The sequence below is a fragment of the Mirounga leonina genome, unplaced genomic scaffold (assembly GCF_011800145.1).
Source record: "Mirounga leonina isolate KUSES-001 unplaced genomic scaffold, KU_Mleo_1.0 Mir_53, whole genome shotgun sequence".
Classification (NCBI taxonomy): Eukaryota; Metazoa; Chordata; class Mammalia; order Carnivora; family Phocidae; genus Mirounga; species Mirounga leonina.
In genome coordinates this window covers 65,153,726-65,166,484 of record NW_023270807.1, presented here as the reverse complement: position 1 = coordinate 65,166,484, position 12,759 = coordinate 65,153,726, and the positions used below count along the sequence as shown (strand labels likewise).

Genomic DNA, 12,759 nt, shown 5'->3' with positions numbered 1-12,759 from the left:
TTTTATCACCAAACTACTTACACTGCCTACCAGTCTCATACTGTCCACCTACAGGAGAGCCATGATCTCGTGCTTTGTGGTCTGCACCCATTCCTTTTACAGATTCCCACTGGATTCTTAAAGACTGCTGTGGATTCCATTCCGCAGTTTCCAGCCCCTTCAGCCTGGGTTTACTGACCTTGGGATGTTTTGTGTTCTCTTCCTTCTGCTTTTCTCATGGGGCCTGAATGAGGCTTTCTAGGTAATCACTGCTGCTTCTTTCCACCTACTCTTTATTTCCTATCCTTCCTTTGTTCCTTTTCTCACCCTCATCTCTTGGACACTTGTCACTTTATCCTTTTCTTGTTTCAGGCCAGTTTTCAGCCTTCCTCAATGTAAGCATTGTGCCTTGTGTCATATGTAGTGCTCTTAGCACATCTGAGGTTAGGTGTGCGCTGGCCTTATGTTTCAGCAGAATGTAATGCCTCCCCCGAGTGGTGGCTTCTGGGCCTTTGGAAAGGCTTTTCTCTTCCCTCCAAAGAAGGCAGCATCTTATGTCTCAGTGCTGGAAAGCCCCAGAAACCACTGGGTCCAGGACACTATCTTAAGCGTGAGAGGAAGCCTCCTCATGCACAGATGACACACAAAGATGAGGCATCTACATCATCAGCCTCCGAGTAAAGTGTACCTTCTACTGCATTTCTCCCACCAGGCTAAATAAATATCCACATTAGCTATACCCGGGCTAAATAAATATCCCTTTTTAAAGTTTTGCATTCTATAAAATGTGATAACACCGATAAATCTAAACCGTCTGGGGACTATTGACCCACAGGCTTTATCAGTGATTTATAGTTCAGCCTCAAGAAGTTTATTCTTTTCCTCAAATTAGGTTTTAATATGGGTGTTGGAATGGGATATGAAATCTGGGAGAAGAGCGGGGAGTGCAGCAAATTGGCAAGCTGAAGGCAAACTGTTCCCCAAACCAGCATTTCCCCAAGTTGGTCTCCAGACCAGCAACGTCAGCATCTCCTGGGATGTTGTTAGACATGCAAATTCTCAGGCCCCATTCCGGAATCAGAATCAGAAACTCGGGTGGGGCTCAGGAATCTGTAATTCTGCTTGCCTGCTAAAATTTGAGAACAGCTGTCCCAAATTATTCATACTTTTGCCAGGACTGGCACTGGGTCATAATAAACCAGATCTATCTTCCGAGGGGTCATTACTCATGGTCACACACTGGAATTCAGGAGGTTGACTGTTAGTGTTTGGATAAACACACAAATGCACTTCATTTTAAGGGCTTAGACTTGGAAGTGTTGACAAAGGTGAGTTCTCTCCCTCCTTACACCTGGGGTCCACCAGAAGTCCCTGCTGGCCCCCAGGAGGCATTTCCTTTCCCTGACCCCACTCCCTCAAAAAAGCATTCTTTCCATCCTTGGCACTGAAAACCATGTATTACTCAGAATCCTTACCCTTTCCAAGTATACACACAGTAAACTGTATTTCAGAAATGAAGCCAGAGACTACATTTTGTTTTCAAGTTAACATAACACGTATGCTATGCATACAGATTTTTATTACCAGATCACTGTCTACTTTCAATAACTGTACCATTTTTAGTATTTACTTTTAGGTCATTCTTTGCTTTCAGTGATATCAGATTCTTAAAAATGTTCTTAAATTCTATTTGAGAGCAAAATTCGAAAAGATAGCAAAAAAAAAAAATCCCTTTTTTTAAAGATTCAGTTAGAGTCTATCCCAGTTGGGCTCTGGCTTGTGGGTTTATAGCAAGGTTATAAACCTTGCTATATTGCCCCCCAATACAGTTTTTTTTTTTTTATCCTTTTCCTTTATAGGAACTCAAGAATGAAATCTGGGAATATTCTTCCTATGTGATGTGTTTTGTTAACGATCAGCTCCTGGGTGATGCATTTGATCTTCAGAAATGGGCTCACAAGATGTGGGATGTAGTTGATTTTAAGCCCCCTGAACTTTATGAGGCACTTACTGTGGATTATTCTGCTAAATTCTTAACAGACACCAAGGCAAGTTACACTAATTTTTAAAGAAAAATAGTGGAATCTTTGATCATTTATATTGATTCAGCATAAATAACTGATATCCTAACAAAGGAATATAAACGTTTAAGAGTAGGTTTTAAGTTCTCAGTGGCCTATAATCCAGTTGCAAAGGATTATATATAATGTTGCAGGATTTGGCTCAACAGTTTGCAAAGCAAGCATACCTCACAGCAGGCCGACTGCACAGGGGGAGAGCATCCCTGTTCAAACATTTCTACTCCCCATTAGACATTTATTTGCATTAATTATCCATTTTAAAACATAAAGAGCTCCCCCCCCCTGCTTCAGAGAAGTTCGAGCCTATCATCCATTCACCCTTAGTATGAAAAATTTTAATTAGACTGTCTAACACCTAAGTGAGAGGTACTGCACTAAGAGAATGAAAAATCTGAGAAGAAAAGTGACATTTTAAAGATTTTATTTGAGAGAGAGAGAAAGAGCACAAGTGGGGGGTGAGGAGGGGCAGAGGGAGAGGGAGAAGCATACTTCCCACTAAGCAGGGAGCCCGGTGCGGGGCTCGATCCCAGGACCCCGGGATCATGACCTGAGCCGAAGGCAGATGCTTAACCGACTGAGCCACCCAGGCACCCCAAAAGGTGACATTTTAAAGCATGACACATAGTTGGCAAGAGGAGGACCAGACAAGCTAAGGCCCTGAGGAGGTTTCCAATAGACAGTCATGAAGCGTGAGGTCCAAGAGAGTGAGAGACAGACATCAGGGTGGAATGGCAATACAGGTAAAAGTACTTTGTAATTTTGCTCAGAAGCTTGTTATAGCCACAAGAACCATACGCTGAAAATCATTTCCTGCTTATGGTGGCCTGTGCCCACAGAAAGACCCAGTGCTAGGATTTGAGCTGTAAAAAGGCAAAGACCTTTGTTTCCTTCATCCTCATTTAACTGTTAACTGCCTTGAACACAATCTGAAACATAGCATGACTCAGTGAATGTCTGGTTGAATAAACAATGCACTTGGAAAATACTAGAAACTCTGGGGTATGGGGAGGAATGTAATGTTCACAGCAGTTAATTCCCAAAAGGACAAGGGTCTAAAAGTGCATGGGGTATTCAGGGAAGGGAAGGGACAGCAAAGAGGCCAGAATTAATAGGAAATGAGCCTGGGAAAATGAGTATCAGTCACCAACAATACCAAGCTACTTAAGGACAAAAGGGATGCATTGAAAGGATATTGGTAACCTCACAATTGACAGGAAAGCTGGAGAACCAGGTTTTGGAAAGCAGGTGGGAACCAAGGGAGGCCTGGCAGCAGGAAAACGTGGCTAGAGTCACGTCCCGGAAATGTGCAGCTAGGATGCTGCCATGGGGGCCCACTGGCCCTGGGTTCACATTGCCACCTTCACTGAGAATTCCTTCTCAACTGGTGTCTTTGCATCATTCCCTGGACATCCAAGGCCCCAGGCAGGAGCACCTGACTAATCCAGCCCAAATCATATCCCCACACCCTCGCTCTCACAGAGTGGGGGGAGGGAGAATCTGGCCCCTTTAGTGTCTTTAGAGGGTGGTGGGTCCCGTAGAGAGTTCCCCAAAGGGAAACATCCCCAGGTGTTAAAGGGGGGGAGAAAAAAAAATCCACTAAAGAAAGGTTGAACTTAGTCCATTCTGAACTCCATTCTGAACTAAGGAATTAGCTTTTTTTCTAGAAGGAAGCTGAGCCAACAGAACTTTTCATAAAGAGTATGACATAACCTTTGCTTTTTTGGAAAAAGTTTTAGGGCTGTGCAAAAACAGGGTGGAGTAGGGAGACCCTGGTGGCGGGTGACCACTTGGAACACTGCTATAGTAGTGTGGTCTAGAGATGATGACAGCCTGAATTCATGGCAGTGAGGAGGGGGGACCTGGATTCCAGAGAAAATCCTTAAATTTTTTTGTGCAGAGGCTAGATTTTTCTTGCTGCAGGGACTTGTTTACTTCTGGGTTGCAATGATATACAAGATAATTATGTTTGCATGTTTGGCTGCTAGGTGACATTACCTTGTGTTGTGCTTATTTGCTCTTTCATTAGAATTGTCCCAATTATCTACTCTTGACAACTGCATAAAGATTATATATTGACACAGAGGGAAGTTTAATGATGCCCGAACGGACTTACCCATTTCATAAATTAATCGTGATTTCCAGTATATCCTCTTTTTCCACCCAAGCCTGTTAAGTTTATTATATTATGCCTCTTATAATACAGTTATACTATTCTTTTATAATTCAGAACTTGTAGTACAGAAGCTGAGAGGCACAAAAAAGTTAATCATAATTACTATGGACATAATACTTCCTGGATGCCAGATAACACAATATTATTACAGTCTCTTAATTAAAAAAAAAAAAAAAAAAAAAAAGACGGGGGGCCGGGGGGGTCCGGTGGTTAAACGACCGCCCTCCGCCCCAGGGGATAATCTTGGGGGCCCCGGGGGTCGGGGCCCCCAATCGGGCTCCCTGCTCGGCGGGGGGTCCGCTTCTCCCCCTTCCCCCCCCCCCCCTCATGTTTGCTCTCTCTCTCTCTCAAAAAAAAGAAAAAAAACTTTAAAAAAAAAAAAAAAGACTTAAAAAAAAAAAAAGGCTTAAGTGACATAAAGTAGTGACAGTGATACCGTAAAAGTGATTTCATTTATGTTTCCTAGATTCTTAAGAAATAGGGCAGGGCAAGTTATGTAGCTTGTTAAATCAGGTGGCACCTTTATGTATAAGAATGGTGCCCAAGATTTGAAATGTATCCCATCAGGTGCACTCTGCTCCCTAAATGAATGCTACCATGATGGAGACTGTGTTTTCATTTTGGATGCCTCTTTGTAGAGCTAGACGAGATCACACAAATGTTAGCTGTCTCTATCAGAAAGGATGCCAAATGAGCATGACTGAAATAACACGAAAGCACAGCATATTCTCTTCCCTTCCCCTGGTCCCATACCTCCTATGGGTATGGTGTCGTTGTTTTCCCACTCAGAAAGGACGTGACCTGGCTCTGGGTAGCTAATTGGTGCTCTCTCTCAAAATCGAGAATATATGGTAACCAAATCCATAGCACTCATGCTGGATGTTTCCCAAAATTACTCAGGACAGAAAATTCTGTCCTTTTTCCCAAAGGGACCAACTAGTGTTCCTTTCCACACCTAGCTTGCAATGTAGGGGATATCTAGGCCGTGTGTTCTCTGTCTGGTGTGTAGGTTAAAATTATTCAAAGCTTCACTACTAAAGGGTTTTATTTATTTTTTTTAGATTTTATTTATTTATTTGACAGAGAGAGACACAGCAAGAGAGGGAACACAAGCAGGGGGAGCAGGAGAGGGAGAAGCAGGCTTCCCGCTGAGCAGGGAGCCCGATGTGGGGCTCGATCCCAGGACCCTGGGATTATGACCTGAGCCGAAGGCAGACGCTTAACCGACTGAGCCACCCAGGTGTCCTTGCTTTTGAACTCTTATCACTGAAAACATTATTCTGTGGTATTTTTGGTCATTTCTAAAACTTTCTTCCAGACACTGACCTGCATTATCTTTTTCTCCCTAATTTTAATAGCATGCTTTTGTGTTCCTGGACATTTCTGTTGATTTTTATCCAATTGGAAGACTGGTTTTTGAGGTAAAAGGCTTTTTGTTCTTATTTATTCTTGTTATTTTTTTAATAAGTGGGAGGTAGAGGTAGGAATCTATAACTGTCAAAATATTAAATATTTAATCTTTGAAACCTTTTATTTTTATTTGTAGCTATACTGTGATGCATGTCCCAAAACATGTAGAAACTTTCAAATGTTGTGCACAGGAAAAGCAGGGTATTCTCAAAGTGGCATCAGGCTACATTACGTAGGTTCAATTTTTCATCGAGTAGTACCAAATGGTTGGATACAAGGAGGAGGTAAGTTTAAAATCTTAAATGCAACTTAATTGTAACGTCAAATCAGAATGTCCAGAATTTTATCTTTGTGAAATGCATATAGAATTAGATATATTTATATTAGATATTATATATATATATTGAAAGGATATTTTATATGGCCAAATGATTAAGATATTCATACTTTTTAAAAATGTCATAAATTTTGAAATAAAAAAATCTAAAGTTTTGTTACCCAGAATATTACAAATTAAAAAGTGATATAAGATAGGAAGATACCATTTTTTATATCAAAATATAATTTTAAATGTTCGTCTAAATAGTGGATGCCTGGATGGCTCAGTTGGTTGAGCATCCAACTCTTGATTTCCGTTCAGGTTATGATCTCAGGGTTGTGAGATGGAGCCCCTGAGTCATTGAGCCCCTCATCAGGCTCCATGCCCAGGGTGGAGCCTGCTGAAGATTCTCTCTCTTCCCCACCTCTCTAAAAAAAAAAAAAAAAAGCTCATCTAAATAAATAGCACCTAGAAAATACAGTGCTTTTAAGAGACATTCTAAAGCTAGGAATTTAAAAACAACTTATTTCTCACCAAAGATGTTACATTGTTACAGTGTAAAAGTAAGAGCTAAAGCATTTTGTTCTCCATTTTCGCTATCTTTTCAGGTCAGTCCTTTGACTTCACACAGAGTAGGTCTCTAACAGCACAAAATTAAATTTTGAAGGCCTTTTGGGAGGTATCCCATAGGGAACAATCAGGCAGCAATTTAAAAATAATTGGCTAAGAGTGTAAGGAGATTTGCTTGAACTTGATGAAATATGCAGAGGCTTAAATTAATAATGCTTAATTATTTTTCTACAATCTGGAACATTCTGAGGCTGATGAGAAAAATGTAGTTTAATCCAGGCATTTGTATGAAAATCAACTATTTTTCCCTCAGTTTCTCCAAAAATGAGATATCACCCATAGTGTTACCTAACCTCATTATTTTCCCATTTCATATACATATATGGTATGTCTTCCTATGGCAATAAACATAAACATGTACAATTTTTAGGGTCTGCCTAGTTTTTCATATATTGCTATACCAATTTACAGTTGGCCCCTGAACAATAAGGAGTTTGAACTGTGGGGGTCCACTGATTTTTTACAATACAGTACTGTAAATGTATTTTCTCTTCCTTATGATTTTCTTTTTCTTTTATTTATTTATTTATTTTTATTTGAGAGAGAGAGAGTGAGATAGAGAGCATGGGCAGGGGGAAAGGTAGAGAGAGAAGCAGGCTCTCCGCTGAGCAGCAAGCGCAATGCGGGACTTGATCCCAAAACCCTGGGATCATGACCTGAGCCGAAGGCAGGCACTTAACCGACTGAGCCACCCAGGCACCCCTTTTTCTTTTAAAGATTTATTTATTTATTTGACAGAGAGCGCACGTGCACACACACGGGGTAGGGGCAGAGGGAGAGGGGGAGAGAGTCTTAAGCAGACTGTGCTGAGCGCAGAGCCCCATGTGGGTCTCAATCTCATGACCCTGAGATCATGACCTAAACCAAAACCAAAAGTTGGATGCTTAACTAACTGTGCCACCCAGGCGCCCCTTCCCTATGATTTCCTTAATAACATTTTCTTTTCTCCAGCTTCCTTTATTGTAAGAATACAGCATATAATACATGTAACATACAAAATATGCGTTAATTGACTGTTTATGTTACTAGTAAGGCTTCTGGTCAACTGTAGACTATTAATAGTTAAATTTGGGGGGAGTTAAAAGTTATACAGGGCTTTTCAGCTGTGCAAGGGGTTGGCACACCTAACCCCTGCATTGTTCAAAGGTCAACGTAATTAATTCCCTACTGGTAAACATTTAGATTGTTTACAAGTATTTGTTGGTATAAAACCATCCTCAAGGGAACTAGTATCAGGGTCTCCTGAAACTAAGTTCAGTGTTGACTATTATGTGCTGGGCTCTCAGATGCTATGTTCCTTTTTGTTTTATTTTTGGGTTTTGGTTAGAGGTACACCTCCCCTTCCCGAGTCCCAGAGCAAGATTTGGGAAAAGTATGTCATATTACTTGTTTGTTGACTTATTTGAAATAAAATTTCCAAATAGTAAAATGCACAGATCTTGGGTCATGATTTCAAATAATGAAGCAGCAATGTTAAGGACAGTTTGGGAAAAAAATGCTGATTACTAGATTCAAACCCAGCTGATATATACCAGTTGTACCACTTAGTACGTAGGCACTTAGCATCTCTGAATCAGTTTCTCAATCCTAACATGGGGAAAATTATAATATCACAGGATGTGGCAAGGACTCAGGATTCAGTGACACGGTATATTGGAAGTACCAAGCTCTATGAATATTCTCCCTTCAGATGCCAGATTCGCACAGGGCTGTGGGGGGAATTTTGGAATATGGCTAATGTGGTTTTATGCTGTGCCTTAGGATGCCTCCCAACCTACTGGTTGCCCGATGGGACCAGCAGGGCCTATACGGTCTACCCTACCCCTAGCCTCACCTCATCCTCTGACAGCTACCCTTGCTCTGCTCCACACACTGGCCTCCTTCATGTTTCCCAAGCACACAAAGCATACATGGGCTTGAGGTCTTTTGTTGTTTCCTCTGCCTGGGACACACCCTACCCAGCTATGCTTCAGAGATCCCCTTGCTTCAGCCTCTAATGTTTGGATTTTTGCCCAGAGTTCATCTCAGCAAGACTTACCTGACCATCCTATTTAAAACTGCCACTTTCCTATCCATGCAGGTCTCCTCACCCCTTTCCCTGCTGCTCTCCTATCCCCTAATTTTTATTTTTAAAATATTCTATTTTTGGTTCATAGCACTTGTTATCACTGGACATACTATTACATATTTCCTAGTGAATTCGTTTAGTGTCTGTTTCTCTTCATTAGACTATAAATAAGTTCCATGAAGGTAGAGGATTTTATCTATTTTGTTCACTGTCATATCCCCGGGTTCCAGAGCAGTGCCTGGTATATAGTAAGGGCTTAAAAAATATTGTTGAAAGGATGAATGAATAAATGAACAGATAAACAGGAAACATACATTCTAGACATTTCTAAAGTACAAAATGAAAGAAGCTATCAAGAGCCACTTTGGTGGGATTCTCTGTCTGTGGCTCCCACAAGGCCTACTGCCTTCTGAAGGACCTCTTGAGAAAGAGTTTAATACATTTTGTCATCATCAACATCATCATCATCAATATAATGATGGTGAAGACGGTGGTAATGAGAAGATGCATTCCCTAAGCATGCAATGCTGCGTGACTATGGCCCCCCCCCGTGAATGAGCGTGGCGCTCTGCCCTGAGCTGCACCAAGTGCTGTCGGTAGAACGTGATTTTGTTTAATCCTCAGAATTACCTGGGAGGCACTAAGCATTATTCCTGTCTATACAGATGAGGAAACAGGCTTGGAAAAGGTAACTAACATCAAGATTGAAATCAAAATTTGAACCATTACTCTGCATTGTAGAATTTGTCGTCAGAAGTACAGAAATAACATCAGATATGTAAGGCTGAATTCAAGTACTGATTGAAATGGTGTCAGTATAAAATATTTCCCTGGGAGAAAAATGAAGGGGGGAAATTGGAGGGGGAGACGAACCATGAAAGACTATGGACTCTGAGAAACAAACTGAGGGTTCTAGAGGGGAGGGGGGTGGGGGGATGGGTTAGCCTGGTGATGGGTATTAAATGCACGTACTGCATGGAGCACTGGGTGTTATACACAAACAATGAATCATGGAACACTACATCAAAAACTAATGATGTAATGTATGGTGATTAACATAACATAATAAAATAAAATTTAAAAAAATAATTTCCCCGGAGGATGTGAAACAAAGGGCAAGAGGAATGGTGGGTGTTGGAGAGACCTTTGGCAAAGGAGTATCACCGATGCTGAAGTGAGTCAGTAGGGGTGGTGAACCACAGGCCGATTTGTCTGAGCAAAGCCAACTCTAGGATCAGAAGGAATTGATGCTGGAGGACGTGTGACTTCCCCATTTCTGGAGTTAGCCTTCCGCCACCGCAGTGTGCCCCTGGGAGATGCTGAGGGCTCTGGGTGAGTCACGCGGGGAGTATCAGGCAGAGTAGGATTGAAGACTTCAGGACTAATGATTAACTTCTGAACCAGTTTGTGAATGGAATTTAAATGCTACATGCCTGTCTTGAATAAATTCTCTCCACATGCTTGCTGTTGCATCTGATTTCTTTACAGTGCACTTTTATTACAGGTAACTCACTCACACTGAGTTAAAATGGCACAGTCTTTCAACAGAGCTGTATTATACACTGTACTCAAGGAGGTTGAATGAGAGAGGAAAGGAAGTAAAGAGGTGCTGATGGGGAGGCTGGGGGCACAGAGCTGAGAGACCCTTATTTCCACCAGAGTCCGCTATTTCCAGTAGTCACCTTTGTTTCCCTTTCACCTGTGGATACAGAAAAAGTCGTTTGTGCATGGAGGATGTTTACTGTAGGAGCACTGCCTGAGCAAAAGTATGTGTATAATGCATATAATGCAAAATGGGACATGACAAATACTTTTTTTTTTTTAATCTACCTCATTACATTATAAGGGATCTTCCTTTCCAAAATACTGGCTAAATAAATGAATTATCACTCTGGGGTTCCAAGGAATGAAAATTTGAACACTGATTCTTTTTAGAGCCATCTATTTTTATCCCTCTTCTAAAAAGACCTCACTGTTCCTATTTCATTCTCTCAGTCTGGTCTTTCCATTTTCCTAAAAAGCAAGATGGACTATGGAATAACTTGTGAGGCAAGCAGAATTTATATGAACACACTTCCTTTAAATTATGACCACAATTATAATTTAATACTTCATCATTTCAAATGTTTTGCATTATAATTTTGCCTACTTCAAAGAGTTATCAGGGGAAAAAATGGGATCATGAATGTTAGAGTGCTTACAAAATACAAGTGAAATCATTATAGTAATATTTTCATGGTTTAGATATTGAACAATTATGTATCATATAACTTACTCTAGTCATTGGTATAAGTGGAATCATAACTTAAAGCATTTTCCCCCGGCCATTACCATACTCTTTTTTAGTCTCAAAATTCTAATGTTTGTTTATTGTTATTTCTCAGATATAGTAGAAGGAAAAGGAGATGATGGAGAGTCGATTTATGGACCAACATTTGAAGGTATGTATCTTTAAATTCTGTCAGTCTATATCAGCTGATAATTCAAATCTAACAAGACTGGACAATTCACAACTCCAAATAAGATGGTGTTTGGGATAACACACTGAAAAGTGGGAGTTACAAACGGGATAGGGGGAAACACACCCCAGTCCAGTCCAGAACAGCTTTGTATACATATTTTTTCACTTGCCTAATTATATTATTCCTTTAGGCTAAATTTCTAGGATTAGTATTGTAGGGTCAAAGGGAATTTATATATATATATTTTTAAAGATTTTATTTATTTATTTGATAGAGACACAGCAAGAGAGGGAACACAAGCAGGGGGAGTGGGAGAGGGAGAAGCAGGCTTCCTGCTGAGCAGGGAGCCTGATGCAGGGCTCGATCCCAGGAACCTGGGATCATGACCTGAGCCGAAGGCAGACGCTTAACAACTGAGCCACCCAGGTGCCCCGGGAATTTATATTTTTAAGGCTTGTAATTTGCCATGCTTGTACCCAGAATTTGGTACTTTGATAATCATCCCATTAAAACTGCTGTTGGGGATCCTGGGAAGATGAGGTCGTGGTGACGGCACAGTTTTTGAATCTTTTGAAATTCCAACATAAAAACAGACCATATAAGTAGATAAAAAAACTAAAAACCCATGGATGACATTTACAACAAAACTAGGTGACAAGGTATCTAAATGAATTCTCAATTCAAACAGATGAGGACAAACTTCCTATAGCTATGAAATCTGCAAGATGTCAGCATCTGTGTGGGAAAAAGCACACATCTGGTGGACTTGAGACTAGCAGAACCCCAAAATAGCCAACAGTGGGTGAGTGCAAGGGGGTCCCTGGTAAGGTCTGAGGCTGGAGCAGCCTAACCTCTCTGAACTCTTGAAACTGATCTGAAAGGGCGCTCTTCCAAGACAGGCCCACACAAGGAGGTGTTGCTGTGAATGGAATCAAAGTTATGCAGGATAGAAGGGCAACAGCGACAAAGAGGGAATGGGGACAGAGCCAGAAAGTCTCAGAAAGCAAGTTGCCATACTGTCGAACACTACATGAAAACAGCACAAGAAGGAGCTTTGTGAAGTCAGAAAAGCGACCTTCCTTCTAAAGCCACACCTCCTTCTAAACACCTAGGAAACCTAATTTTACATAAAAACAGGCAACAAAAAGTTTCATGGTTATTAGAAGAAGTAAAAGAGAATAAGGAGCAGAGTAATATCACTACAGATCATGAAAGTACACTAGGAAAGACATGCTCACAAAACAGATCAAAACTACAAATTTCAGAGTGAGCCAGAAGACATTGAGAATATGATACAAGACAGGAAAGAACTCATAAGTCAGAATTAGAAAAACTTAAGAGGTTACAGAACTAGGGAAGAATCAGCAGTAAAAGAACATTTCAGAAATAAACTAGAAGGAACATGGGTCAAATAAACACGACAGATATATATGTCTTAAAAGAAGTAAAAGGTGGAAGGAGGGAATTTTTTAAAACCAAAAAGAAATGAAGAAAGATAAAAGGATTTATGAGAAAGTGACAAATAGCTAGAAAGAGAAGATCCAACATATGGATGGAAGGTTGTCCCTAAAGGATTAAATGAATGCTAGGGAATGGAGCAAATACTAAGAACTAATATTGAAAAAACCTCCTGCGTT

The 12,759-nt window shown here is 40.7% G+C and overlaps 2 protein-coding genes across 12 annotated transcripts in view; one reads left to right on the top strand and one right to left on the bottom strand.

The window, feature by feature from the left end:
• Nucleotides 1-12,759, bottom strand: part of SMPD2 (sphingomyelin phosphodiesterase 2) — a 41,915-nt gene that overhangs the window by 8,314 nt on the left and 20,842 nt on the right. The window lies entirely within an intron of this gene.
• The window catches only part of PPIL6 (peptidylprolyl isomerase like 6), a 30,987-nt gene that overhangs the window by 4,883 nt on the left and 13,345 nt on the right, over nt 1-12,759 (top strand). The window contains exons 3-6 of one of the 2 annotated variants that reach the window (XM_034991783.1): nt 1,839-2,027; nt 5,592-5,654; nt 5,780-5,927; nt 11,045-11,101. In XM_034991783.1, the coding sequence (XP_034847674.1) occupies nt 1,839-2,027; nt 5,592-5,654; nt 5,780-5,927; nt 11,045-11,101 (457 nt within the window). The remainder of the gene's footprint in view (nt 1-1,838; nt 2,028-5,591; nt 5,655-5,779; nt 5,928-11,044; nt 11,102-12,759) is intronic. The other variant, XM_034991784.1, reaches the window with a different exon arrangement.